General features: G+C 52.4%; 9 protein-coding genes across 9 annotated transcripts; 3 read left to right on the forward strand and 6 right to left on the reverse strand.

Annotated features, from left to right (window-relative positions):
* Nucleotides 1–3: 3 nt before the first annotated feature.
* Nucleotides 4–2,329, forward strand: BO97DRAFT_395481 (TFIIB-type zinc finger domain-containing protein). The gene is made up of 8 exons (XM_025694032.1): nt 4–190; nt 306–396; nt 467–576; nt 658–902; nt 964–1,069; nt 1,126–1,264; nt 1,318–1,704; nt 1,760–2,329. Exons 1-8 carry the CDS (start codon nt 86–88, stop codon nt 2,197–2,199), a joined length of 1,623 nt encoding a protein of 540 aa, XP_025548994.1. The 5' UTR covers nt 4–85; the 3' UTR covers nt 2,200–2,329.
* A 349-nt stretch (nt 2,330–2,678) lies between these two features.
* BO97DRAFT_407388 (uncharacterized protein) lies at nt 2,679–3,813 on the reverse strand. The gene is made up of 2 exons (XM_025695628.1): nt 2,798–3,813; nt 2,679–2,709 (listed from the first exon to the last, which is right to left on the reverse strand). Exon 1 carries the CDS (start codon nt 3,403–3,405, stop codon nt 2,956–2,958), a length of 450 nt encoding a protein of 149 aa, XP_025548995.1. The 5' UTR covers nt 3,406–3,813; the 3' UTR covers nt 2,679–2,709; nt 2,798–2,955.
* Nucleotides 3,814–4,484: 671 nt separating this feature from the next.
* Nucleotides 4,485–5,462, reverse strand: BO97DRAFT_427050 (Yip1 family protein; the record flags this gene model as incomplete). Its single annotated transcript, XM_025697175.1, has 3 exons — nt 4,485–5,218; nt 5,299–5,350; nt 5,418–5,462. The coding sequence occupies 3 exons, from the start codon at nt 5,460–5,462 to the stop codon at nt 4,485–4,487; spliced, it is 831 nt and encodes a 276-aa protein (XP_025548996.1).
* A 305-nt stretch (nt 5,463–5,767) lies between these two features.
* Nucleotides 5,768–7,600, reverse strand: BO97DRAFT_407390 (TBC domain-containing protein). The gene is made up of 3 exons (XM_025695629.1): nt 6,995–7,600; nt 6,802–6,933; nt 5,768–6,749 (listed from the first exon to the last, which is right to left on the reverse strand). The coding sequence occupies exons 1-3, from the start codon at nt 7,245–7,247 to the stop codon at nt 5,863–5,865; spliced, it is 1,272 nt and encodes a 423-aa protein (XP_025548997.1). The 5' UTR covers nt 7,248–7,600; the 3' UTR covers nt 5,768–5,862.
* A 1,197-nt stretch (nt 7,601–8,797) lies between these two features.
* thtA lies at nt 8,798–12,814 on the forward strand (the record flags this gene model as incomplete). The annotated part of the gene is made up of 5 exons (XM_025691957.1): nt 8,798–9,294; nt 9,347–9,461; nt 9,528–11,088; nt 11,143–11,315; nt 11,381–12,814. The coding sequence occupies 5 exons, from the start codon at nt 8,798–8,800 to the stop codon at nt 12,812–12,814; spliced, it is 3,780 nt and encodes a 1,259-aa protein (XP_025548998.1).
* A 697-nt stretch (nt 12,815–13,511) lies between these two features.
* Nucleotides 13,512–16,897, forward strand: BO97DRAFT_427053 (putative mitochondrial translation initiation factor IF-2; the record flags this gene model as incomplete). The annotated part of the gene is made up of 3 exons (XM_025697176.1): nt 13,512–13,988; nt 14,105–16,593; nt 16,654–16,897. 3 exons carry the CDS (start codon nt 13,512–13,514, stop codon nt 16,895–16,897), a joined length of 3,210 nt encoding a protein of 1,069 aa, XP_025548999.1.
* Nucleotides 16,898–17,402: 505 nt separating this feature from the next.
* On the reverse strand, nt 17,403–18,605 carry BO97DRAFT_395498 (rhodanese-like domain-containing protein). The gene is made up of 2 exons (XM_025694033.1): nt 18,244–18,605; nt 17,403–18,110 (listed from the first exon to the last, which is right to left on the reverse strand). Exons 1-2 carry the CDS (start codon nt 18,544–18,546, stop codon nt 17,646–17,648), a joined length of 768 nt encoding a protein of 255 aa, XP_025549000.1. The 5' UTR covers nt 18,547–18,605; the 3' UTR covers nt 17,403–17,645.
* Nucleotides 18,606–18,870: 265 nt separating this feature from the next.
* On the reverse strand, nt 18,871–21,442 carry erg5 (C-22 sterol desaturase erg5). The gene is made up of 4 exons (XM_025700107.1): nt 20,928–21,442; nt 20,706–20,856; nt 19,381–20,629; nt 18,871–19,325 (listed from the first exon to the last, which is right to left on the reverse strand). The coding sequence occupies exons 1-4, from the start codon at nt 21,085–21,087 to the stop codon at nt 19,290–19,292; spliced, it is 1,596 nt and encodes a 531-aa protein (XP_025549001.1). The 5' UTR covers nt 21,088–21,442; the 3' UTR covers nt 18,871–19,289.
* Nucleotides 21,443–22,369: 927 nt separating this feature from the next.
* Nucleotides 22,370–24,507, reverse strand: BO97DRAFT_472150 (signal recognition particle subunit SRP68). The gene is made up of 3 exons (XM_025700108.1): nt 24,254–24,507; nt 23,027–24,169; nt 22,370–22,971 (listed from the first exon to the last, which is right to left on the reverse strand). The coding sequence occupies exons 1-3, from the start codon at nt 24,442–24,444 to the stop codon at nt 22,464–22,466; spliced, it is 1,842 nt and encodes a 613-aa protein (XP_025549002.1). The 5' UTR covers nt 24,445–24,507; the 3' UTR covers nt 22,370–22,463.
* Between the last annotated feature and the right edge of the window lie 359 nt (nt 24,508–24,866).

A 24,866-nucleotide genomic window follows, 5' to 3' on the forward strand; every position in this document is an offset into this window, starting at 1 on the left:
AATCTGATGAGTACGGGAGAATTTACCTCCTCTCGTCCTCACTTCACCCCACCCGTAACCACGAGAATGAAGAGTGCTGCCCTGGATGGAATACATCACGCGAGGCGTCTGTGGGCAGGAAGGGTGCCGTGAAACGCGGTATTACCTCGACAATGGCCTCTGGTTCTGTAGGCGGGGTCATCAACAGGAGGTATGAGATGATTATGACTTCCTTCCATCCAACCCCACCTTTAAGCGCATTGGGATTGCCGATCAGGCCACCACTGCCACTGGTATCCTTCAATTCTGACGTCCAATACCACTAGGGGCGACAAGTCGAAGCCGATGGAGATGATTTTGGGACGCAAGGCCGAACGAGTCGCGTGAAGAAAGCGGCGGTCGAAAAGACCCAAAGGAGTAAAGCATCCCCCTTCCCCAGACAGCGATGTATTGTCTAGCCAATGCGCCCCCGACTAACATCAGGCAGTCTACCGGGGTCGTCAGGCATCTCGCTTGTTTCTGCAGGTCTATCAACTAGTCCTCTGGAAACAATCTTACACCTTGGTCCAAAGCCGCGGCTTTCCGCCAGAGTTTGAGGTATGCATGCTTTCCCTTTCCCAATTGGGAAATCTCCGTGTTCGCCGTCCGCGGCTGACGAAAGGGGTGGGCAACACATAGAACGTGATTCGAGATCTATGGGCCCTTCATCTGGATACCTTCGCGGACCAAGTCAATGAATTATCGGAGGAGGACGATGAGCCACGATTCTTCAGTTCTCAGCCGGCTTCCAGCTTCGATGACCCTCAAGACACGAAGCTCGGTACAACGCCCACAAAATGGCCTCGGCTCATCGACAGTATTGCCCTCTGCTATATCGCCGCGCTCCTGATGAGACTTCCTGTGAGCATTGAGGGCTTTCATCGGTAATGCTACTCGGCCGTCCGGAATCGCTATCGTTCATGTACTGATCTGAACTTGATGTAGGATGGCCATACGAGGAGAAATACCTTTCATCAGGATCATTAAAGATATACCTCGCGACATGCGAGACAGACTGCCGCCCCAATTCATTGCTATCCTCGAAACTACGGTAAGGACAAATTGCATCTATCGCGGCTAGAATGATGATTCCTGACCATCGGACAGAAGTTGATTCAGGCGGAGCATCTTCATGGAGCCGTGGCGGATCTCTTGTCGTACTACCACCATAGGTTCGGCATGCACTTTCCGCCCTTGAACTGGCCTTTCTTGTTGTATAGATACATCAAACGACTTGCGCTGCCGAGTGAGTAGAACGCTGCTAACATGTCGCATTCCGTGCTAATAACATTTACTTAGTCGACATCTATCCCGCTGTCAAAAGACTGCAACATTTACTGGGGTTTTCTTTTGAGTATCCCACGGGTACACATGGCAGGAGGAGACCGCTGCAACTACCGGAAGTACAAATAGTTGTCCTGATTGTCATCTCCACCAAACTTTTGTTCCCGTTCGACGACTACAACAGATACCCTCTCTCTCCGAAGGAACCTTCAGTTCAGGTCGTTGATTGGGCGCTCTGGGCGCAAAATCAGAGAAACTTCGACCGCGAAGAGACTTCTGGAGGCCGACTGGGCAAAGGGAACGAGATCTCGGTGACCGAGAAAGACATTCTGAGTATGACCCCTTCTCAGCTAGATGAGTATATGAATTGGTACGAGAGCTCGTGGCTCGACCACAGCAAAGGTATGATGTCCCAGAAAGGCTCCCCTCTGAAGTCATGAGGCTAACACTCACCCAGCGCAAAATCCATTGGCCGATTTCTTCCCAGTCAACATCAATGCAAACGAAAATCAGGCAGGCAGCACGCCGGTAGAGGGTAATGAAGCGGAAGCTCTACTTGCTATGCTGAGGATCTCTACAAGTCAGCTGAAGTCGACGAAGGTCATTACGGGAGAGAGCATTGATACGCCCCGGCCAGGCTCCGCCTATGCGCGCTACCGGACTGAGGCCGATCTTCCTGATATGGCAAGGCCCTTCTTCGAGACCACCGCCAAGATAGCTGGGATCTCGCTCTCCACTCTGGTTCGCGCGGTGTCTCAGGCCGAACATAAGATAACCAAGTGGCTAGAAGAGCACCGACGGGTCGAAGCTATCAGAGATACGTTGGGCACGGACTTGTCCAGTGAAACAAGCGAGATGGATGCCGCAGATATGTCAGAGTCCGAGGATGGGCAGTGAAGAAACATATACATCCAAGAGCATCCAAATGAAGTTGTATGACTGTGTTTCTCCGAGGGGACTCGAGAGCATGTGAAAGTTTCAATCTTTTTGAATAGTCTCAATGGAGCCAAGACCAAAACAATGGAAGTGATACAGTTTCAAAGATTATGCATTGAGATGGGTAGCGGAGAAACTACTGGCGGCAGATGTTGAAAAGGATGAGCCAACCAGAATGCAAAGCTTCACATCATATACCCGCAGCCCAGGATTAAAGAAAAAGCAATCCTACGAATGGCAGATAAAGATAAATAGGGAATTACTACTAGATGATGTATGATGATCTATGAGTATGGAGACATTTGCGGAGGGGGAGCCGCCGAGCGGAACGGCACCAGACTGCCCTAAACCCTGATCACGTGCCTGGCCCGTCCACCTCCTGCTAAGCGAGAAATCGTGAAATTGACATCGCCTCTTCCGACCGACCCATTCAGCGAGATCGTCAGCCAGCAACAACGAAAACCGCAGCCAGTACGTATAGCACTCGTTATTGATGGGAGGCCATATTCACGTCCTGTGAATCGCAAGCTAACATGTCGTTTTTTCCGCGCGCTTCCAGTGCAGATGTAGGTTCTTCCTCTCCACAAGTCTTTTGGATGAAATCGCCCGAATACTCCCACGTCATGCAACGCAATACAATATCGAAGGAACAAGAGGAATAGAAGGAATCAATAGACAACAAAACACGATATGAGGGACGAACAGAAGAGGACAAAATCAGTCGCTGACCAGTGATGCTTTTTCGAATAATATAGTTTCGTCAAGACCCTCACGGGTAAGACCATTACCCTCGATGTCGAGTCGAGCGACACCATCGACAACGTCAAGACCAAGATCCAGGATAAGGAGGGTATCCCCCCGGATCAGCAGCGTCTTATCTTCGCTGGTAAGCAGCTCGAGGATGGCCGCACCCTGAGCGACTACAACATCCAGAAGGTATGAACGACTCTTTCCGGAATCCATTTCTCTGGCACTTCGGTCCAAAACGCTTGTTTCGCTTCGCCTGGGTTTCGGGTCTTTCGGATGGGTTGAGGTTCTTTCGGGGACTCGTGTGGTATGGAAGGCATCGGCTGGTCTTGTCCGACATGGTCGCCTGTGGTTGTGCTTGCTTGATGATGGGCTTGATCCGGTATCGGGCTTGTTGGGATCTAGTTGCTTCCGCATCATCGCCAGTGGCCGTGTGACAAGATGACGAATGCGGGGATGAGAAAGAAACCCAGTGCTGCGAAACTACAAACGACCTGATATGCGTGTGCCTGTGGAGGAAATCATCTTGGCTAACCCTTCTGCTTGCTGGATCTATAGGAGTCCACCCTTCACCTCGTCCTCCGTCTGCGTGGTGGTATCATCGAGCCCTCCCTCAAGGCCCTCGCCTCCAAGTACAACTGCGAGAAGTCCATCTGCCGCAAGTGCTACGTACGTTCCGTCCCGCTGTGTATCGCCTTCTCCAGCGCGCACCCTTGTTTGCTGACATGACCCCTCCCCCGCACCAACAGGCTCGTCTCCCCCCTCGTGCCACCAACTGCCGCAAGAAGAAGTGCGGTCACACCAACCAGCTCCGCCCCAAGAAGAAGCTCAAGTAAACGATTCTCCTGTTCACGGTTTTTCTGCGTTGCTGGAGGGAAGCGCTGCTGGGGTTGTTACGACCGGATTGCAACGTAGGGTATTACACGGCGTTGGAATGATAAAACATTATGGCCGAAGTCAAGTGTCCATAGTTGGCTGCTCGGATGAAGTTGCAATCGAAATACTATTGTAAAATTCAAAATTATCTTCCTTCGTCAATTTTGATTCTTTCCGGAATACAACCATACACGCAGTCGCTTGGAATGACACCAAGAGCAAGACAAAGAAACACAGTTCACCATTTGTGATCGCAATGGACGCCGAGATACAGATTTGAAGGGGCGATCATGACCATGACATCGTGCTACCTGAGCAAATGTGTCTAGATGGTCTAGATGCGGCTGTTCGTTTGGTTTCCTTTCTGGTAACAGATGGAGGCATACATAGTGTCTGCAAGGGACAAGGACAAAAGACCGACAACGCTCTTTCCCACCCCTCTGTAGACTTCTAGAACATAAGCATCTGTCCCTTTTCGTTATTGCCATCGCCATTGTCGCTCTTGTTCTTCTTCGAGACCGGGCTTCCGTGACTGCGTAGATAAGAAACACACCCCACACATTAGCATCAAGTCCAGAAACATAATCACCCCCACTGTAAATATACCAAATGGAAAGAAGAACTTACGCAAAGAACAAGATCTTGATCGCCAACGCAAACCCAGCATGCAGCAGCACCACCAAAACCAAGAGAATCTTGCTAGCCTTGGCATCCGTGGCACTGAGCACAGGGTACAAGTTCCGGAGCAGGAAGAAGACAGTCCAGCCGAAGCCGACGCCGACGAGCGCCCAGTTCAAGGCCGTGAGCGGGCTCCAGCTGACAAGCGCGACGGCGATCCAAACGAGGTTGGAGTACCCGTAGAGCGCCCACGCCTCAACCAATTCCGCGCTGGAGCTGCCGAACCACTTCAGCAGGCCCCACAGCGCGATGGGGATGACGCCCGTGTACCCGTACACCAGGCCCGCGGCGCCGGACAGCAGCGTGAAGTCGTAGGCGAAGTGCGCGTCGTCGTTGTTGGACAGCCACTGCGAGATGGTGCCCGTCAGAAACAGGATCACCACCACCGTCGTCGCGATCCAGAACGGCCCGTACAGGTCCGCGTTCCCCTCCAGCACATCCAGGAAGTTGTTCCGCGGGTACAGCGTCGCCATGCACCGCCGCAGCACCTCGTTCGTGTCCACGTCGAAGTACTGCGCGTAGTAGTGGATCGTCCACCACGTGTGTTTCGTCGGCGTGCCCCCCGGTGATCGGTCCCGGCCGCCGCGCGATGTGCTGCTCCCCCCGACGCCGCCGCCGCCGCTGAGGAAGGGCGTCGACGCTGCTTGCATCTTCGCGCTGCGTTGGTCGTGCTCGAAGTCTATATCGCACGCATCGTGAGTTCTTTGCTTTGCGCTTTATGCTTGTGACCGGGTAGAGAGTTGTTGGTTCTTTGCTTACTTGAGTGGTGGAATTCAAGGTCCTCTTGCAGGTCGGTGTGGCCCAGGTCACCCTGCGCGGTGGTTAGTTGGCAGACGTTCTCTGACAATCCGTCGCTCCTTGCTGGCTATCTCACTTACCTCGGCGTCCACATCGACTACCACGTCGTAGCCCCGGTTTGCCATTTTGAAGGCCTCAGGGAGGGGTTCTTGGTTCTGGAAAGGTGGTTCTTTGGGAAGTCGGGGTTTCCGGTGCAAGGTTGCGGGAGTTGCAACTGAAGAGTACACATCAGCGAGCGGCTCGGGACAGCCACGCACTAGCCACAATGTGGAGCCGAGCTTCTCCAGGCCGCGCAATGCTGAAACTACACACGTTCCAAGTCCTACCAGTATGAGAATATGCGTGATACCTCAATGAATTTTCTTGGAGAAATAGAATTGGAAAGTCACTTTCCATCATTTATACACACATATGCAAGTTGTTCTATGTCGTGGTCTGCCAATGCACTTCTCAATACATAAATACCCTCGAGACATTGATCTTTTTCTGGAACATGTTCACATGGGTCGGAATGGTATCGAAGGACTACAGGTAGCCGCGATATTGCAGGGCCGATTTCAGTCGGCCTAGATACGACCAGATTGTACTGTCGAGCCCCTTGCATCTTATATAGATCGACATCGCCCCGATGAAGACGGTGACAGCCACCGAGCCGATTGTCCTTCTGTGATCCCACAGGAAAGTAACTGCTTTGTCCCTGAACTCCTCGTAGCGCAGCTGCCGTACCTGCTTCCTGAAGAGCTTCAGAGCCTCCTCTTTGCTATGCGTCTGCTCCAGACCCCGAGATGACTTGAGCGCACTGCACGATGGTATCTGGTTCCAGGCCCCATATGGCAACGACTCGGGCGGATAGTCTTTGAAGAGGCGCACTGCAGAGAGAATCAGACCGTCGAGGTCTAGCGGATTAGGTAGCTTGGACAATGTGAAATGCAGCATCTCTGGCTCCTCTTCGGGTATCTCGAGCAGCTCTTTCTTCCGGGAGAGAATGATCGCGGCGAAGAGATAGACCGGTACTACTGGTTCTTCGGCGAGCAGAAAATCGAACAGGCGGGCAATGTCGCTATACTCTTGGATGTCATGGGCATACAATGTCAGAGTGGCCGCAAGGGCAAAGAAGGGCTGGATCTCGGCAAGGTGATGCCGTAGCGGAGAGTCGGCTCTCTCGATAATCGCGGGCAGTAGTTGTAGGTGTTTTAATGCAGGAGAGAGAGTTGGAAGCATGTAGTCGCGGATCCGTAATAAGGAGATCTGCGCAACAGCAGGAGCAGCTTCGTGGCTGCCAAGCACAAGTAGTAGTACTTGCACGATATCATGGTACCCTTGGAAGTAGCATAGCATGGGATATTTCCGCAGGACTCGCTTGATTAGTTGTGACAACTCATCCTTTTTCGCCGAAAGCTCTTCACTAGAACCTATCTCGGTAATTAGTACTTAAAGTGCTGCTCTAGATCGGGGAAAGCGTACAGTCAGGATAGTACACAAAGGACCGGTTGACATCCAGCTGAATCTGCTCCTCATCTACATGGGGTGACAGGTCTTCCCACCCCGAGAAGTCGTGACTCGACTCCCTTCGATCACACTGAAGGAGAATAGGCCCTAGGCAGGGACGATGTCAGTGACTTTCCGGTAGGACCTGAAGCTCGAACAAAAGACTTACAAGCCACTCTTCTGACTTCGTCATTCAAGAAGCCACCTTCAGAAATAGCATAGGAAACTAATGCGTCGAAGTCACGCAAGTCGCATGCGCGGCGGATGGCGTTCGTCTTTTCGATTGCACGGGCCTCCTTTGCCTCATCCACCGAATCGGTCGTATGTAGAGATCCTTCATTTACTACATCATTTTGCTTCTTCTCGTTGACCAGTTCCGGGCCGCCTCCCGCTTCGTCGAACGGGTGCTGGTCCTGATCCATTATTGCCGAGGCAGGCAACGAATGTCTTAGCCGACCTCGTCTGGGACCAAGCCGTGCCGTTTGTGATATAACAAAGAATGAAGAAGGTATAGGAAGACGAGAACCGGAGGAGGGCTGACAGGTTCGTTCGGCAATGTGCTAGTTATCTATAACTCCACCTGGATGCGCACTAGGCAAGATCGACGAATGGAAAATTACTTGTATGCAGATGACGATTGAACCTCAAGTCATGCCGCTAGGCTTGTTGGCAGTTTATATTTGAGCGAAGGAAAGAACCCTGTAGTCCATTCCGATGCCATTGAGTACAGGAATGACAAAGCATTGAAACAAATATTGGTTCCAGAGAAACTGGAAGAAAGACTCGGGGAGAATGAAGTGCTCTTTACATCGGGAAAAGTCCCAAAGAAGACAATTCTTTCGGCCTGAGGCCATCAAGCGACCGTGTCCCGTGATTTGCCAGATCGGTGGACTCCGCTCTGCCCCCGACCGCCCAAAGAAGTAAGCAGGCAGCCAGGCATCGAACTGGAATGATCCGCATCAATTCCATCTCCCCCTCCGGGCGTTCTGGTAGTTGTTGTGCACATCACGTCACCGTGTTCACCCCTCGTCATTCATAAGGTCGCGGCCAGCCTGATGAATATATTTGATCTACAATCAATCAATTCAACCATGCTCTGCTGAGCTATCTTCTATAGTCTTGGCCCGAAGACCTTGCGCGCTTCTTCATCATGTGTGCCTGAAAAGTACTGCTGCAAGTTTGAAGGTTGCGGCCTATGGCATCATACTAAGAACTAAACATACCCGCTAGTCGATTCTCCCGCAGATTGACCGCACTGGGATTTCGCGGTTAGCAACTGCAGCCAAACCCGCAAGGCTGACGCCCAATCTCTCAGTATACCAAGCATTTTGAGATTAATGCGATTACGGGATCACTGCTTCGGTTACAGTTGATGAAATTATGAGGCACTGATATCGTTCCCTTCTTCAGCACGCAGCAACCGGTGGTTCACAGAACCAGGAAACTTGCATTGTGGGGTTACTACATTCTCGAAAATTGGGTTGATCTGTTTCGGAATTCAACTCACAGATCAGAACAGATTATCTCTCTGCATGACACTATTCATGTTTTTGCAGATTGCTTCTCCTGGCTACACTTGCGGAGCAGTCTTGCGCGCTGTGTCCATTCAGCACCGATCTTTCTTCTCAGTCTTTTCTCCACAGTGGCATGTGGCTCCTGGTCTGCCTTGAGCATGGTTAAGGCAGGACTGCACGAGCCGTAGCATCATTTATTCCCCGGTCTTTCTTCGACTTCTCCTTCGTCCCTGTATCAGAGGAGTCTTCCAAGCTTTCGAAACCAATCACAAAGCCTGCTCCGTCTACGACCATTTTTCGCCAGTCCTTTTCGTTTAGCTAGCCATTCAAACAGTACTTATCATCGCTCTTTATCTTCTTCATCTTCCGGGCGTTTTTAACGGCCCATCATGGCTCAATCGAGGATAGGCCCCGATCTCCTTGGAGATCGATCTGGGAACGGCCTCAGCGGAGACCCCATGGACATTGAAGCAGATGACCTATATGCAAAGGAACAAACTAAGGTCGGACTCCTCTCACATACCCTGGTATCAAGCCCTATCATACAGTGGGTTTTACCCGCGCGTCTACGGGGTAAAAACCAAAACGACGTCGTTTTCGTCGGCGAGAGATGTCTCCAGATCAAGGAAGCGGTGTCAGGCGTCCATCTCGAGGAAGTCACTTCCAAGAATGATTTCGACTCGCATATCATGGCCGCCAAAGTCATCAATGTGAGCACAGAGTTACCTTGGGAAGCGCAGATGAGGTTGGGTGCTAGTAGTTCGACCATGTCGGCAGACACGAACATGCACAGAGACTTGCCTCCTCAGATCCTGGTGCTAAGCCTCACTTCGAGAGAGCTCGCATTCTTATATTACTGGAATGCTGGCGACCAGTTCATATACCACCATCGACCATTGCCAAATGATGTCAGTGCCTTTGAAAGATTCGGTCGAAACATTGCTGTAGAGCCCAGGTGAGTATCTCGACTTCAACGATGATCGATTAACTAAGATATGCTCTGGCAGATCCCGGGTAGTTGCAGTTAGCGCTTCCTGTGACTATTTTGGAGTCTTCGTCCTCAAGGAGCCCGCCGTTCTCCAGTCGCAGATGGCACAAAATAAACTTGACCCGATAGCAGAGGTATGTGTATAACGCTGCTTGTGAATCACTTGTGGCCACTAACCGGTAACTTGGTACTGGTTCTAGGAACGCTTCTTTCGTGTCGATGGTGATATCATAGCCATAGAGTTCTTATATCCCAGCCCCGAGGATGGCGATAAGATCATTCTACTCCTACTTATAGCCCAGGACCAGGTCACGTCTGCAGTCTGTTACGAATGGAACGCGGATGAATCAGTACGACAGGCTGCCCCAAAAGTGACGAAGAAAGTGCTACCGCTTGAAGACAGGCTGCCTACGATGCTGATTCCGTTGACTAAGACGTCCTCATTTATTGTCGTTACAACGACCTCGATGGCAGTATATCAGAATAAACTGGATCCCCGGAGGCAACCCACTAGGTACCCGCTTCCCGTCCCTGATCGTGAATCGCAGCGACAACCGTTGTGGACTAGATGGGCAAGGCCATTACGCAACTGGCTATACAATCAGCAACACGATGACATCTACCTCTGTCGGGAAGACGGTAGGGTGTTTTATCTAAGTGTTGGCAATGAGGGCGAAGTTGAGAATCAGACCCATCTAGGGCAGCTCTGCTGTGATGTTGACGCTGCATTCGATATCTTGGACATTGGCTATGAAGGGGGCGACCTACTTCTGGCTGCAGGTACGACAGGGGATGGCGGGCTTTTTGTTCAAAAGGCCCGGGATCATCCAAGGTGTGTCCAACGGTTCATGAATTGGACGCCGGTCACGGATTCTGTCATTGTACGGGATGAGAGTGCTTTGAACTCAGGTACCCCAGGTGATCGCTTTTTTGTTTGCTCGGCTTCTTCCTACGCGCGCGGGGCTGTGGTTGAGCTTCGCCATGGCATTGAGGCACAGAGCGGTCTGGTCGTTTCTCTAGAAGAACTGTCGAGCACGACGGACATTTGGACCATGTCAGACAGTATGAATGGAGGCATATTCATATTAACATCTGATCCCGTTTCGTCGATGCTTCTATACCTGGCCGCTGATTTCGTCGAAGAGATCTCTGCTATTGATGAAAAGGAATCCGGCCTCGACTATGGCAGGCAGACTCTAGCCGCCGGATGCACTGACACAGGAGCTGTGATTCAGGTGACAGACAAGGCTATCCACATTGGAGCAACCTCCGATCTGTGGTCCAGTTATCGCCATGAATATGGTCCTGAACACCACATTGCAGTGGCTGCTGTCAACGGATCCTCGTTGCTTGTCGCAGCTGCAGTTCGAACATCACATGACGTACACCTCCACCTCAAAAGACTCGATTCAGGCGGTGGGCAAGCTCAACTCCAAGATATCGGTCCAGCCTTGCCGATTTGCTTTGACCCAGTATGTATGTCAATTGAGACATTGAACTCGTGCACATACGTGTTCATAGGCACGGGCAATGGAAAGGTGTTGTTATACCGCGTAACGGACAGAGTTGCCTTTATGTCTGAGACAAACATTGCTGTGGAGTGCTCCGATGATATCTCAAAGGCTATTGACAGCCTCGCAATCATGAAGACACCTAGCGGTAGTCTGTCAAACAAATATACCATGTTGTGCGGCCTTCGAAGCGGAATTTTGATCCCGTTTGAAATAATGATAGACAGCGAGACAGCCGCATCTTTCGATGGTACGCAATCACACTCCATGACTTCTATACCAGACTGACCCTTCTTTGTAACAGTCTTCAAGCAACTGGACCCACAGCGATTAGGACACACGTCGGTTAAGGTGCAAAGTAGGGGCAACCTTGCCCTGCTAACTTGTGGCCACGGATTCTGGCAAATGACATGCCGTCAAGACCCTGTGACGGCTAATTATATGCTCCAGCGAGTTTGGGTCACTGACCAGAACAATGTGAGTTCCATTCGACTATCAATCTGCCACTAGCGGTCAATATGGGACACTAATCGGAATGCCAGCCTGCCTATCATCCGAGCACGATCAACAGTTTCTGTGCCGCTGCTGTAGGGGGTCCAGGCGCGGAGGGTATTTCTGATACCCTCTTCTGTGTCGCCGAGGGACAACTAATGATCTGTACTCTGGACCAGAAAGCAAAGGCTGTCCCACGGAGGATTGATCTCCCAGGAAGTGCCAGCAAGCTCGCATATTCACAGCATCTCAGGACTTTGGTGGTCGCATACAACCAAACGGAATATGACACGGAAACAGATCCCATCAAGCGCTACACTCGGCCGTATATTGAGTTTGTGGACCCGGATTCACAGCAAGCTATGGTCAATACTTCGGAGAGCCCTGTAGACGAGAGCAGTCGTCCTTGGAGACCACGAGGTGCAGCTGGAGAAAAAATCAGCTGCATTGTGGAGTGGACTCCCAGGAAAGGTGATGAGGAATACCATTTCATTCTCATTGGTACTTCACGCAGGACTCACCAGGAGCGTGGTAGGGTCATCTTCCTCCAAGCATACCGTGACCCCATCAACCCATCACGTATTGAATGCAACGTGAAGCACATCCATAAGTTCGAAGGCCCCGTTTACTCCATTGTTCCATATGGTGCTTTTACCTTGATGGTTTCAACCGGCCACGTGATAGTACCGCTAGAACCCAAGCTTTCTCATAGCCAGGGTGCTCGCACAGCAAGGTACAAAGTTCACTCGCCTGCGGTTCTCATGACAGCGCGTGAACCCTATCTGTTTCTGACAACGTCGAGAGAATCACTCGTGGTTCTCAAGGCTGGCGAAGATAAGTTGACGCTCCATGCGCAGGACCGCCAAAGGCATGATGGTCTCTCCCACATACATCTTGATGGCAATTCCAACCTCATGTTGAAGTCCAGCAGGGGCGGTCGGGTCAGTCTTCTGAAGGAGATTGGCGGGACTGAACGCGATACCAGGATGCCTCCAGCTTTGTGCGAGGCGCATCTGCCTTCGTCTGTGATGAGACTCGGCGCGGGATCCAGACGATCTCCGCTGTCGTCTCAGTCGCAGGTCATCTACGGCACTGCCATGAATGGCACTGTCTACCGTCTCTTGATTGTCAATGAGAAGGAATGGCGCCTCCTCCGCCTTCTGCAGAACTTGTGTGTGAGGGATCCCATCCTTTGCCCCTTCACGCCCAAAAGACAGAGACAACGCAATCCGCTCAGTTTGGTCGGCAGCCAACCATCGCAAATGCATATTGACGGCGATATCCTGAGTCGCCTCTTAACGCGAGGGACTCGAGATCTGTTCCGGCTGTTGAACTCCGATCATACTAGTGGGCAACCTGACAACGCGGCGCAGGTGGTTTTCGAGAGATTCGTGGAACTCACGCGAGATGTTCTGGGAGAGACTAGTTCTCCGATTGATTCGGTGATAGGGTGGTTACAACGAGTCCTTCAGGTAGAATTCTAGACGAGATAAAAACCAAGGGATATTTGTCTCTATTATATAGATTATGATGAGACGGGACCAATGCCAATCTCTTTTTGGTGTATAATCCCTGCTAACTAGTAGGCACTTCAGTGAATAAACGGATTCACCTGGCAGAATCGGAGATGGCGGCAGCACACCAACTGGCGGGCGCCACCAGCAGCAGCAAGTTGCAACAACAAAGAAGGACGGACGGGCGGCGGGCGGAGAGTCTCGCATAAGCCGTAAGGAATCCCCACCACCGCCGGGACCAAAATTCTTAGTCCTTCCCGCTCCATCGTGTCTCCAGCCTTGGAACCGACCTTATCACAATCCACTTGAGAGGTGGGAAAAGGTATTGATTCTCCCACTCCTTCCTTTTTTGCGCCCGGTTTCATCGAGTTGTGTCTCTAACCCCTCGTGGTTCGAACCTGACTGTTCTTTATTTGCCACTCTTTGCCATCCCGGATTGCCGCAAGGTTGTCGTCGCCCGCCGGACAAGAAAGTAACTAGCTGATTGTTCGTTCGTGCGCCGCACCACCTCGCTCAGACTCTTCCAAGCAGAGGCAACTGGCTTATCTATTAAATCGATCATTTCTCTTCCGTTCTCTTTGCTAACTTCCGGTTACTTCGCATCAGGTCCAATTTCTCCGGCCGAAAGAAAATAGTTCCTTTATTTTCTATATAACCTTTCGCAACCATGGCACCCAAGAAGAAGGGAAACAAGAGACAGGAAGCGGACTGGGAGGCTGAGCTGGGCGAGTCTGCCCCCGCCACCGCGTCCCCTCCTGCTGAGGATGCCGCCGCTGCTCCCGCCGATGAGGGCGAGGACAGTGGCATGGGAGGTGGACTTCTCGCCGCGCTCCGGAAGAACAAGGCCAAGAAGGGTAAGAAGGGTAAGCCTGCCAACGACTTCGTCGAGGGCGAGGATGCCTCCGCGGATGCCAACGGCGCCGCTGCCGCCGATGACTTCGCCAGCAAGCAGCCCGAGGAGGGTGGCTTCGATGACGAGGACGATGTCTTCTCCGGAAAGGCGAAGCCTAACAAGAAGGCTGCTGCCGCTGCCGCTCCGGCTCCCAAGGCTGCTGATGAGGATGAGGGTGAATTCCGTGTGAAGTCGAAGAAGGAGAAGGAGAGGGAAAAGAAGGAGAGGGAGAAGCAGCGGAAGAGGGAACAGGTATGTATTTTTTTGGTTCTCCGAAATCGGTTTTGGCTGCTTTGGAGAGGGCCGATTTGGGTGGTGATGAAGCTATTGGGTTACAGTCTGCTGACGCTTGGTTTCGCTCTCATTAGGCTGCTAAGAAGAAGACTACTGCCCCCGCCGAGACGAAGGCTCAACCCGCTGCTAAGGCCGAGCCTGTCAAGAAGGAGGAAGCTCCTGCTCCTGTTGCTGCGGCTCCTGAGCCTACCGGTGGCAAGAAGAAGAAGATCCCCGCACACTTGCTTGCCATCCAGAAGCAGCAGGAGGCTCTGAGGAAGCAACAGGAGGAGGCCGAGCGCTTGGCGGCTGAAGAAGCCGCCGCTGAGGAGGAGAAACGTCGCCATGAGGAGGAGGAAGAGAAGAAGAAGGAGGAGGCTCGTCAACGGAAAAAGGAGAAGGAGAAGGAGAAGAAGGAGCAGCTCCGCAAAGAAGGAAAGCTCCTCACCAAGGCTCAGAAGGAAGCCAAGGAGCGCAACGAGCGCCGTATGCAGCAGCTGCTTGCTTCCGGTGTTGGCAAGGTTGCCGGTCTTGAGGAAGGCGGTGCGGAGAAGAAGAAGCCCGTCTACGACAACCGGAAGAAGCGCGGCCCCAAGAAGCAGGAGGACGACCTGGAAGCTGCTGCCGCCCGTGCCAAGGCTCAACGTGAAGCTGAGGAGGAGCGCCGGAGAAAGGAAGAGGAGGAGAAGGCCAAGGCTGAGGCTAAGGCCGCTGCTGCTGCCAAGGGTGGCGATGAGGACAGTGAGGTCGATGACTGGGAGAAGGCCGCCGAAGAAGACGATGTCAAGGACAGCTGGGACGCGCCTTCGGACGTGGAGGAGAAGCCCGCTACGAACGGTGCTGAGAAGGGTGCTCCTGCCTCTGCCGCTGCTAAGAAGCAGGGAGAGGAGAGCGACGAATCCGATGAGTCGTCTTCCGAAGAAGATTCAGACGAGGAGCAGTCCGCGGCCCAGAAGGCCATTGCTCAGCGCAAAGCAGAGGCGGCCGAGCGCAGAAAGAAGCAGCACGAAGAGGCTCTGGCTGCTCGGTCCAAGGACAACCTCCGCTCGCCCATTTGCTGTATTCTCGGACACGTCGATACCGGTAAGACCAAGCTGCTGGATAAGATTCGTCAGACAAATGTCCAAGAGGGCGAAGCTGGTGGTATTACCCAGCAGATTGGTGCCACCTACTTCCCTGTCGATGCCCTCCGCCAGAAGACCCAGGTCGTCAACCAGGACGGCAAGTTCGAGTTCAAGATCCCCGGTCTGCTGGTCATCGATACCCCCGGTCACGAGTCTTTCTCCAACTTGCGTTCCCGTGGTTCTTCCCTCTGTAACATCGCTATCTTGGTCGTCGATATCATGCACGGTCTCGAGCCTCAGACTCTTGAGTCTATGAGATTGCTCCGTGACCGCCGCACGCCTTTCATCGTCGCGCTGAACAAGATCGATCGTCTGTACGGTTGGAAGAAGATCGACAACAACGGTTTCCAGGAGAGTTTGGCTATGCAGAGCAAGGGTGTTCAGAACGAGTTTCGCACTCGTCTTGAGCGCACCAAGCTGCTCTTCGCTGAGCAGGGTTTCAACGCCGAGTTGTTCAGCGAGAACAAGTCGATGGCCCGCAACGTCTCTCTCGTCCCCACCTCCGCCCACACCGGTGAAGGTATTCCCGACATGCTGAAGCTGTTGACCACCTTGACCCAGGAGCGTATGACCAACTCCTTGATGTACCTGTCTGAGGTTGAGTGTACGGTTCTTGAAGTCAAGGTCATCGAGGGTCTCGGTACTACCATCGATGTTGTCCTGTCCAACGGTATTCTTCGTGAGGGAGACCGAATCGTGCTGTGCGGTCTCAACGGCCCTATAGCAACGAACATTCGAGCACTGTTGACGCCTGCACCGCTTAAGGAGCTGCGTCTCAAGTCGCAGTACGTCCACAACAAGGAGGTCAAGGCCGCCCTGGGTGTCAAGATTGCCGCCAACGATCTCGAGCAGGCCATTGCTGGTTCTCGATTGATGGTTGTTGGACCCGATGATGACGAGGAAGACATCGAAGATGAGGTCATGTCCGATCTTGAGAACCTGCTCAGCAAGGTGTCCAGAGATCAGCGTGGTGTCAGTGTCCAGGCTTCCACTCTTGGTTCCTTGGAGGCGCTGCTTGAGTTCCTGCGTGTCTCCAAGATTCCAGTTGCCAACATCTCGATTGGTCCTGTCTACAAGCGTGATGTCATGATGGCTGGAACGATGTTGGAGAAGGCTAGGGAGTACGCCGTCATGCTGTGCTTCGATGTCAAGGTTGACAAGGAAGCGGCTGCCTACGCCGATGAGGTCGGCGTCAAGATCTTCACGGCCGATATTATCTACCATCTGTTCGACGACTTCACCAAGCATATGGCAGAGCTGCAGGAGAAGAGAAAGGAGGAGAGCAAGATGCATGCTGTCTTCCCCTGTGTGCTCAAGACCGTGGCCGTCTTCAACAAGAAGGATCCTATTGTCATCGGTGTCGACGTTATCGAGGGTAGTCTGCGCCTGCACACTCCTATCGCTGCGGTGAAGACTAACTCCGAGACCGGCGCGAAGGAGATTGTCAACCTCGGCAGAGTGTAAGTTTTCCTTGTTTCATGTCCAGGATTGCTAAGTACCAATAACTAACGATTGCATAGTTCCTCCATTGAGCGTGACCACAAGGCCATCCCCGTCTGCAAGAAGGGCCAGCCCTCTGTTGCTGTCAAGATCGAGGGTGCTAACCAGCCCATGTACGGTCGTCAGCTTGAAGAGTCCGATACTCTGTACTCGCAGATCTCTCGTGTCAGTATCGACACGCTGAAGGAGTTCTACCGTTCGGACGTGACGATGGAGGAGTGGGGTCTTGTTAAGAAGCTCAAGCCTGTCTTCGACATCCCATGAGCGGCCTTCACAGCTTCTTAAGCCACCCTGGGACTCCCCCCAGAGCCGAGTCGACTAGGTTTGCGATCCGACAAACCATAGCCACTGGCCTGGCTGTAGCTGTGGCTGTAGCACGGGAAGCGCTCGGTCCCTTTACACGGGGCTTCGCGGATCATCATATCGTGTACCAATGTTTTCTGCTATCTACTTTGTCTAAAGCTGTCTCGAGGAGAGTCTTATAACACACGATGGATGGTCGTGCCCAGGAGTGAATGGAAGATGGACCGTTGGAAACCGTTGGACGTGGAAAAGGGGAAAAAAGGCAAGGAAGACGCTGCATGAGGAATGACTACGACTATTTCCTTCTCTCTTTTTCAGATCATTCAAAAAAAAGCAAGATGCCTGTACATGATGACCTTTTATATGAGGAAGGAGGGAAAAGCTAGCCGTGGTTGATACCTGTCTTTTGCTAATGAACAGTTATGGATCTATTTCGAATACAAGTTCTTTCATTTGAGGAGGTTTTGTCTGTATCTCCTACGATCTCCTACGATGGGTCGATATAGTGATTTCTTGCACAGAAGATCGTGTCGAATCTGACTCGGCATCCACAACATATTTGTCAACACGGAGAGGAACACAACTTGAATCCCCATACACATAGAAAAAAACATATATATATTCCTCGTACCCACGTGAAACCCTACCCCCATCTCCAATTTATTTTTCAACCCTCACCCAGAATGGATATCAAAATAATCCCAGGGACTTAATCCTCCCCCTCCCACCTCTCCACCCGTCCACCCCGATCCGCCCAATCCAACCAACTCCCCTCATAAACCCCGATCCGCGAAGCATCATACCCCGCCTGCACCGCCAACTGCGCCGCCGCTCGCGCCCGCACCCCCGCCTTACAGTAGAAGACAATCTCCGGTGCGTTGTCCTGGCCCTCGTTCTTGCCACCCTCGGTCTTGTTGCCGTCCGTTGCAGACAGGGTACCCTCCTCCTCAACCCCAGGCTTAGGAAACCCGAACCTCGTCTCGAACTCATCCGGCGTCAGGAATAGCGCGTCTGGCTGCGACGCCAGCGGCACGCTGACTGCGCCGGGGATTATACCGGTGGCGTTTAGTTCGGCGGGTTCGCGGACGTCGATTAGAATTAGGGATTTGAGGGGGTGGGAGGGGGGTGTTTTGGTTGTTGTGTTTGTGTTTGTGGTGGGGAGGGAGGATGTAATCTTTTCTCTCTCTGGGTTAGATTTGGGCTTGTTTTGAAGGGGTTTTGAGGGGGGGGGGGAGGTTGGATTGGATTGGATTGGATTGGAGGGATAGGCCCCGGGGGAAGGTTGTTTGGGACGGAGGGAGACGTACGTCTTCGAAACCCCATTGCTTGAAGCTGTTGTCGTTTGCTTTGGTGCTGTTTTGGCGGTGCTGGGACAGGGGCGACGGCGAGGGGGTTTGCTTAGTTTTTGTGAAGGTGTAGGTGTAGCTGTAGGTCTGGGGCTGCGTTGTGCATCGTGGTGTACTGCTGCTGCTGCTGCTGCTGCTGGAAGCTCGGGTGGGAAGGCGCCGGGGTAGGCCGGTTATGATGGTGCGGCGGGCATTAGGTGCTTGTTTGGTCGCCCGGGTGAGGAGTGCCACGGTGCGCCGCTGGATAGGCATAAGAGAGGACATTGTAGTTGTGTGGTTTTGTTGGGATGCTGGTGGTGGGTAGGTGGTTTGGATGAAGAGAGTGGTGGATTATGGAGGCGGAGATGCGATGATGCTGCGCCGCGGGTGATGTCAGGTTTACCCGGTTGACCGCCTGCCTATTGCGTTGTAACCGGCCAGCTAGGTACCGCATGCAATCTTTTGCAGATTAGCTGCAATGGCTCGCATGTAGCTCGGTGTATAGGAACTGTGATATAGAGTCGATTATTCAAACTTTATCGGATATTTTTTGCGAGTTTCTCTAAGTTTCGATGCACTAGGGATATATATACTAATCGAATCCACAATCGAGTCGCGCATTATTATTAATTCTAGGTAGCGTAATCTAAGAATGACATGTCACTTCAATGCTTCACGAACACTGAAGTGCACGAGTCACAGGTTCGTTGCAAAATCATGTACCTCCAGACGCCCGTCTCTTCGGCAAACTCTGGACACACCAATACAGCAGATGACATCACGCTCTGCCCCAGAAATGATAAGATAAACAGGCGGGCAATGCAATAAGTAGTTACAAGGTCGAAAAAGGTAGAGAGAAGGTGAATCCGAGAAGAAGAGGATCGCCTGCAGCCATCATATCACCAGGATAGGATGCAATGCAGCACATGCGCGACGCGAGTGCTCCTCATCCACCCTTCAATTGGTTTGACGGGCGGGTAGAAGCCAGAGCATCGGGCGTCCTGTCTCTGAAGCGAAACTGAAAATGCTCAAGGACGAGGACGGAATGAGAGCAGACAGTCATCCTAAGATTGAGTTAGCGAACTTGTACAGATGAGTCCGCTAGGGAGAAAAACATGCCTTGGGGAAGATAGTAGCGAACACCTTGATTTCCTCAGACTCAGGAGTAACGGTGTGCTCCCAGTCCATCTCCATACTGGCCTTACCAATCATGGCCATCAAGTTCAGTTGGGCATAGGTCTGACCCAGACAGTAGTGAGGACCAGTGCCAAAGACAAGCCAGTTCTTCGTCTGCTGCTCAGCAGTACCGGTGATCCAGCGATCAGGGTCGAAGGAGTCAGCATTAGGGTAGGCCTCCTCATCGTGGCAGGCGGGCCACACAGAAGGGATGATCATGGAACCCTTGGAGACGGTAACATTCTCGGTGATGGCGAAGTCCTTCTTGACCAAGTAAGGGACCATAATGACGGGAGGGCGGTAACGCAGAGTCTCCTTGACGACAGCGCGAGTATAGGGCAGGTTATCGAGCAAATCCATGGTCAGGGGGGCGTGGATGTCGCCATTACGCGCACGCAAGTTCTCCTCGCGGACTTTGTCAAGCACGTCGGGACGGTCAGCCATGATCTGGAATAGCCAGGTGCTGGCAGCGCTGGTAGCGTCCTGGGAAGCGAAAAGGAAAGTGAACACGGTCTGGGCGATTTCATAGTCGGTGAAATCACGGAGAAGCTGAGGCGGCTTCTCATTGGAGTCCACGGCAATACCCTGGGCAAGCTTCTCACGATACTTGGCGGAATCCTGCTGAGCCTTGACCCACGCATCCATGATACAGGTGATGTCTCCACCCGCAGCCATACGAGCCTTGCTCTTAGCGGCGCAGTTCGAGAACTCAACCAGAACCATGTCGGCGGCCTTCTTGCCGTACCAAGCCTTGGTGTAGGGAAGAATGACAGGGAAGTTGACAAGCTCGAGAGCGGCAGTGATCAGGTAGTAGTCATCGGCAATCTTCTTGATGGCCTCTTCGGTGATGTAGTGACCGACGAAAGTACGGCAGGAAACAGCACACATCAATTCACGGAATTCAGGCATCCAGGGAGTGGGGGTGAAATTGTTCTCCTTGGAAATCCGAAGGAAACGAGCGTAGTAGTCGTTGTAGACCTCTTCCATGCGGGGAAGGTAGTAGGAAAGCGCCTGACGCGTAAAGAGACCGTTCAGACCCTTACGGAACTCGACGTGGTCCTTGCCATCCAAAAACACCCAGTTGTCTGCACCAAGAAGCTTATGCGCGATGTCGACAACACAGGGCTTGACGAAGATGGGCGAGTTGAAGATCTTGCGGGACATATCACGGGTCGAAGCGATGACGACGAATCTAGAGAAAGAACGGTCAGAATCCTTAGGTCTACGACGTCGTTGTACGAAGTGCCGCAAGGGCACTGGGAACTTACTTGTGAAAAACGGAAACGCAGCTCAGCGCACCACTGTCCCACTTGGCCTTGTACTCATGGAACTTAGGGTTGACAGATTGGAGAAAAGGTCCCATGAAGGGCATTTTCCATGCTGGGCCAATAATCGAGCCCTTGAGCCAGAGATACCGGACTGTTCCGATTGTTAGCCACGTTGACGCACTCCAGACAAGGCAAAGCGAGGTGCGACGCAGAGGAACATACACTGATCGTAAATGACGGCAGCAACGAACAAAGTCAACAGGGCCTTCCAGACGGTGAAACCCTCGAGGACGGAGGCGACAACGCCGGAGGGCTCAAAAAGTCTGGGGGAAATCACGGCATCGGCCGAGGGAGAGGCAAAACTCCCATTGAGACTGGCCATGTTGGATGATGAATTGAGCAGGCGAAAAGTGCTCTCCAACAATGGGCGTGGGAGGGGGTTTAGGATAAAAGAATGGAAGGGGGTTAGGGAAGGGAAGGGTGAGAGAACAGGAGGAGGAGGAGGAGGAGGAGGAGGAGAAGAGAAAGATCGAAAGAACTTCAAGAACAAGAAGCCTTCCAATCCAGGGGAGACGCAACTCTAATTTGGCGAGGGAAAAATGGGTGTTTTGATTAGTTGATAGGATGGATGGGGACGGGAAAGACGGGGAGACTCAATAGACCAAGTATGCAATGGGACTTCACGTATTCAACTATCGAATGCTACTCAGGAGACAGTACTACCTACTGAGTTCAATATGTTCTGAAAGGTACGCGGTAGATCACAGTAGCACTGCAATCTCCAATCCTCACGGCAGGCAGTAGACTTTGAACTATGCATCTTGCACTACTGCACCCATATGCCTGCCTAAACCCTGCATAAAGTTCTCACCCTGACAGCCACCTTGCTTGAAGGGGAAATTTTGCAGTCTTCGAGAATGACACTAGTCCCAAGTGGGCTAGACTATCCACTGTCCACGGTGCAGGAAATCTGGTGTGATCCAATCGGGTTTAGGACAGGAACAGCCCAGCCCGCTGAGCAACTAGTAGAGTGAGTAGCCTGAAATTTAAGGTCACTCACTACCCTGCTGATACGTGCATGGACTATAGCCATTAGCCACTCAACCTTAGCGTGTGTAAACTTCTTCAGGCTTAATCATCTGCCCCCAGTGAACGCCCCGCCAAGGCTCAACTGCCATTGCCCGGGCATATTTGGATCACTGAGAAATTGCGATCGTGCCATTTGTTGGAAAATTGAAAAGGTGATCCGGTTATCAACCTTCCGGGTCGGCTTCTGCGAATGGTCCGTGCGGGCTGCATCCTGTCATTCGGCGCAGACAGGTTGTTGGAATTATAATCGAACCCTCTCATTCCTCGGTGATGATAGGCAGTAGTAGTCAGGGGATGGGAGGGTTTTATCGCGGGGTCATGAATGCGGAGTATATCATGCATGTAAGTCCCTTGAGCCCCGCCGACTCCTTATTAAGAACCGTTGGAAACAACTTAGTAGATATATATTTGAGTGCTGGTCATCATGCATGCTGATACTCTATGAACACACCGTTCAAAGCAAGCTCGAACAAGTGCTTCGATATAATGAACAGTGCGGCCAAGCCTCTAAATAAGAGGAAGGGCAATGATGCTTGTAGTGTTCCTTTCCAGTCCAGTCTTTGCTTAGCGCTTAGCGCAACAAGTCATCACATCGTATTTATTTCGGCTAAGATATTACGAAGCTGTAGTTCAAATAGTGTCCCCCATGTCAGCTGCGGCCCTACCGCTCTACCGGCCGAACCCGAACCAGCCGCGTCGCCCGCCATTCTTTTCCTCTGTAGCCGTTTCCTCTTGGACTTGAGGCTTGACCTGGGCCGCCGTACCTTGACGGGGGTAGTCAATGTAGTTCCACGCTACATCCAAGAACAAAGGCTTGACCGGAACTGGCTGCATCTGCGGCGGAAACGGAACGACATTCTTCAGGTCAACTGCATCGCCGGAAAATTCATGCAAACGCTCAATCACGGGGCGCTGGTTGATTGACCTCTCATGCGCCTCGACAGAAAGCTTCTCCACAGTGACAAGGCCACGGTATTGAGCAACCAAGCCTTGCAAAGTTGAACCTAGGGTGGAAACTTGGCTGCGTGAGATATCCAGCTTGGGCGGACCTTCCGCGCTGATTGAAGCCTGGAGAGGTTCAGCGGACTTCGTGACAAAGGACAAGGCTTGTGAGAACAGAGCCAGAGCATTGGCGGGTTTTCCAAGAATGCCGTGGGAGCGGCCGATGGTCAGGCATCTGTGATCCAGAGAGGTTAATGATAAACTTGACATCGACAGCTATGACATCCTACCTCAAAGCACGGAAGTAACTTCGCTTGGCTTGTAGCTCGGCAACGAACGCCGTGTCTGCGGCAACTCCAGGCAGTTCGAGAATGAAGTCAATACTCTGCAGTGTGGAGTCATAGAGTACGACCCTCTCACGCAGCCGCCCCAATTTCTTGCCAATTGTTTCCTCCACTTGTCCAGAACCCTTAGCATTCTTGAACCGCTTGGTGGGGCCTGCTTCGAAGGAGACACCATCATTTTCTCCGCACAGGACGCGATTACGCCCAATTCTCCATCCCACCAAACCATAGTTCACTGCAGTTCGTGTAATCTGTAGCGCCTGCATCCGATTATCGCTCGGATCCACACCCTCAGACGCCAGATCATCGATGGCAGTCTTCGTGGCATCCACGGCGTCTTGACTGGCAATGATTACACTGTCATATGCAGCGGCCTTCTCCTTCGACGAAGCAGATTGACCGGCGGTCTCTGCGAGCCAAGCGGCGAGACGAGACTCCGCTGCAGCTGCAGATGCGAGGGCCTGCGAGATAGTGGCATCTTCGAGTGCGACCGTCCGCGACCTCCAGGTGATGTTCTCGGGAAGTTGCTGCACCTCCCCGTCGGCAGTCCTCCGTGTTCCGGCAGCCTCCTCTTTTAAGCAATTAGGAGCAACCTTCTCGACTTCAGATCTGATAGTAGCGTCGGAGGGAAAATAGCTGATCGCCAGGGAAGGGAGAGGCTTAGACCGAGGGAGCTTCATCTGATATGCGGCGTATCTTATACTGGGGTCGACAGTGCCAGAGAGCAGGTCACGGAAAGCATCCTTCTTCACCTGCTGGCCTAGAGCTACATAGATCACCCGAGCGATAGCATAGCTCCGAAGACAATGTTCCCACTTGCGCTTTTCCAAGAACATTGCTCCTGAAAGCGATGCTAGGTATGCACGTGCTTCCAGGATATCAATGTCAGTGGCGCCCGAAGTGGCCTGGTCCTCTAGAATTGTAACCAAGTGCTTCGCATAAGTGGTTGCTCTGTTGAGTCGCGCAACAATATGACTTCTGGCGGCACCGACAATCCCTTTTGCTGACGGATCCGCCGAATGCGTGGTCTTCTCGTGCATCGCTTGCGCCCATGCTCGTTCGGCGCTGGTGAGGAGGACATGTACATATCTGGGAGGCGGAAATAGCAGGCCCAAGTCAGCAATTTATCCTGAAGACGCCAGAAAGGCAAGAGATCCCAAGTAGGGAACATACTCCACATTTTTGCTCACATCCTCTGCGCTGACGGCAGGTTTGGCTGTGTATTTCCGACCTTTGGGGGTAGTCTGTCCAAGCCGCTTTTGGAGTTTGTGCAGCTTCCGGCTTGTGTATGCATGGTAAGCATTATAATTACCGGTGAGAAGGGTCTCCTCCCGGTGAGAAAAGATATAGTCCGTGATTTCCATCTCCTGGCAATATGGATGAGGATTGATTGATCAATGTAGTGCTGGGTGGTGATGCTGTTCCCACCCGAGCAGTGCGGGCTGATGTGGTCAAGTCTCGGCCAAAAGATCGGCCGGCTGATTTTGCGGGTGTTGCTTTTCCAGCACGCATCAAACCAAGCTTGTTGCTACACCTCAAAATTTCCTTCCGCATCCCCCCAAATTCGCCCCCCCCCTCTAAAGGCACGAATTCCCTCAACGGGATATCTGGAGCTTGGACTACACTTTCCAAGTTCTCGTCCTTGTTCTAGGGTTATTTTGCAGCCTGGTGTGCTGGAGTAGCAGCACGTCTTCAGCATTCTGCATCGTCTTCCTTCGGCGTGGTACGACTGGCCTCCCCTTCGAACGCCACTGCCCCTGCTCGACCGATCGTCTGACTGAAGCTC

This window comes from Aspergillus homomorphus (assembly GCF_003184865.1).
Source record: "Aspergillus homomorphus CBS 101889 unplaced genomic scaffold BO97scaffold_34, whole genome shotgun sequence".
Classification (NCBI taxonomy): Eukaryota; Fungi; Ascomycota; class Eurotiomycetes; order Eurotiales; family Aspergillaceae; genus Aspergillus; species Aspergillus homomorphus.

Coding starts and splice junctions, on each gene's coding strand:
- erg5 (XM_025700107.1), bottom strand. CDS start 21,087: ATGGCCAGTCTCAATGGGAGTTTTGCCTCTCCCTCGGCCGATGCCGTG. Junction 20,857..20,927: donor TGCCGTCATTTACGATCAGT/GTATGTTCCTCT, acceptor CAATCGGAACAG/TCCGGTATCTCTGGCTCAAG. Junction 20,630..20,705: donor TGCGTTTCCGTTTTTCACAA/GTAAGTTCCCAG, acceptor TTCTTTCTCTAG/ATTCGTCGTCATCGCTTCGA.
- BO97DRAFT_472150 (XM_025700108.1), bottom strand. CDS start 24,444: ATGGAAATCACGGACTATATCTTTTCTCACCGGGAGGAGACCCTTCTC. Junction 24,170..24,253: donor GATGTGAGCAAAAATGTGGA/GTATGTTCCCTA, acceptor TCCGCCTCCCAG/ATATGTACATGTCCTCCTCA. Junction 22,972..23,026: donor AGTTACTTCCGTGCTTTGAG/GTAGGATGTCAT, acceptor TCTGGATCACAG/ATGCCTGACCATCGGCCGCT.
- BO97DRAFT_395481 (XM_025694032.1), top strand. CDS start 86: ATGGAATACATCACGCGAGGCGTCTGTGGGCAGGAAGGGTGCCGTGAA. Junction 1,070..1,125: donor TTGCTATCCTCGAAACTACG/GTAAGGACAAAT, acceptor ACCATCGGACAG/AAGTTGATTCAGGCGGAGCA. Junction 1,705..1,759: donor GTGGCTCGACCACAGCAAAG/GTATGATGTCCC, acceptor ACACTCACCCAG/CGCAAAATCCATTGGCCGAT.
- BO97DRAFT_395498 (XM_025694033.1), bottom strand. CDS start 18,546: ATGTCCTCTCTTATGCCTATCCAGCGGCGCACCGTGGCACTCCTCACC. Junction 18,111..18,243: donor AGCAATGGGGTTTCGAAGAC/GTACGTCTCCCT, acceptor GAGAGAGAAAAG/ATTACATCCTCCCTCCCCAC.
- BO97DRAFT_407390 (XM_025695629.1), bottom strand. CDS start 7,247: ATGGATCAGGACCAGCACCCGTTCGACGAAGCGGGAGGCGGCCCGGAA. Junction 6,934..6,994: donor CGAAGTCAGAAGAGTGGCTT/GTAAGTCTTTTG, acceptor GTCCCTGCCTAG/GGCCTATTCTCCTTCAGTGT. Junction 6,750..6,801: donor CTTTGTGTACTATCCTGACT/GTACGCTTTCCC, acceptor TTACCGAGATAG/GTTCTAGTGAAGAGCTTTCG.
- BO97DRAFT_407388 (XM_025695628.1), bottom strand. CDS start 3,405: ATGATGCGGAAGCAACTAGATCCCAACAAGCCCGATACCGGATCAAGC.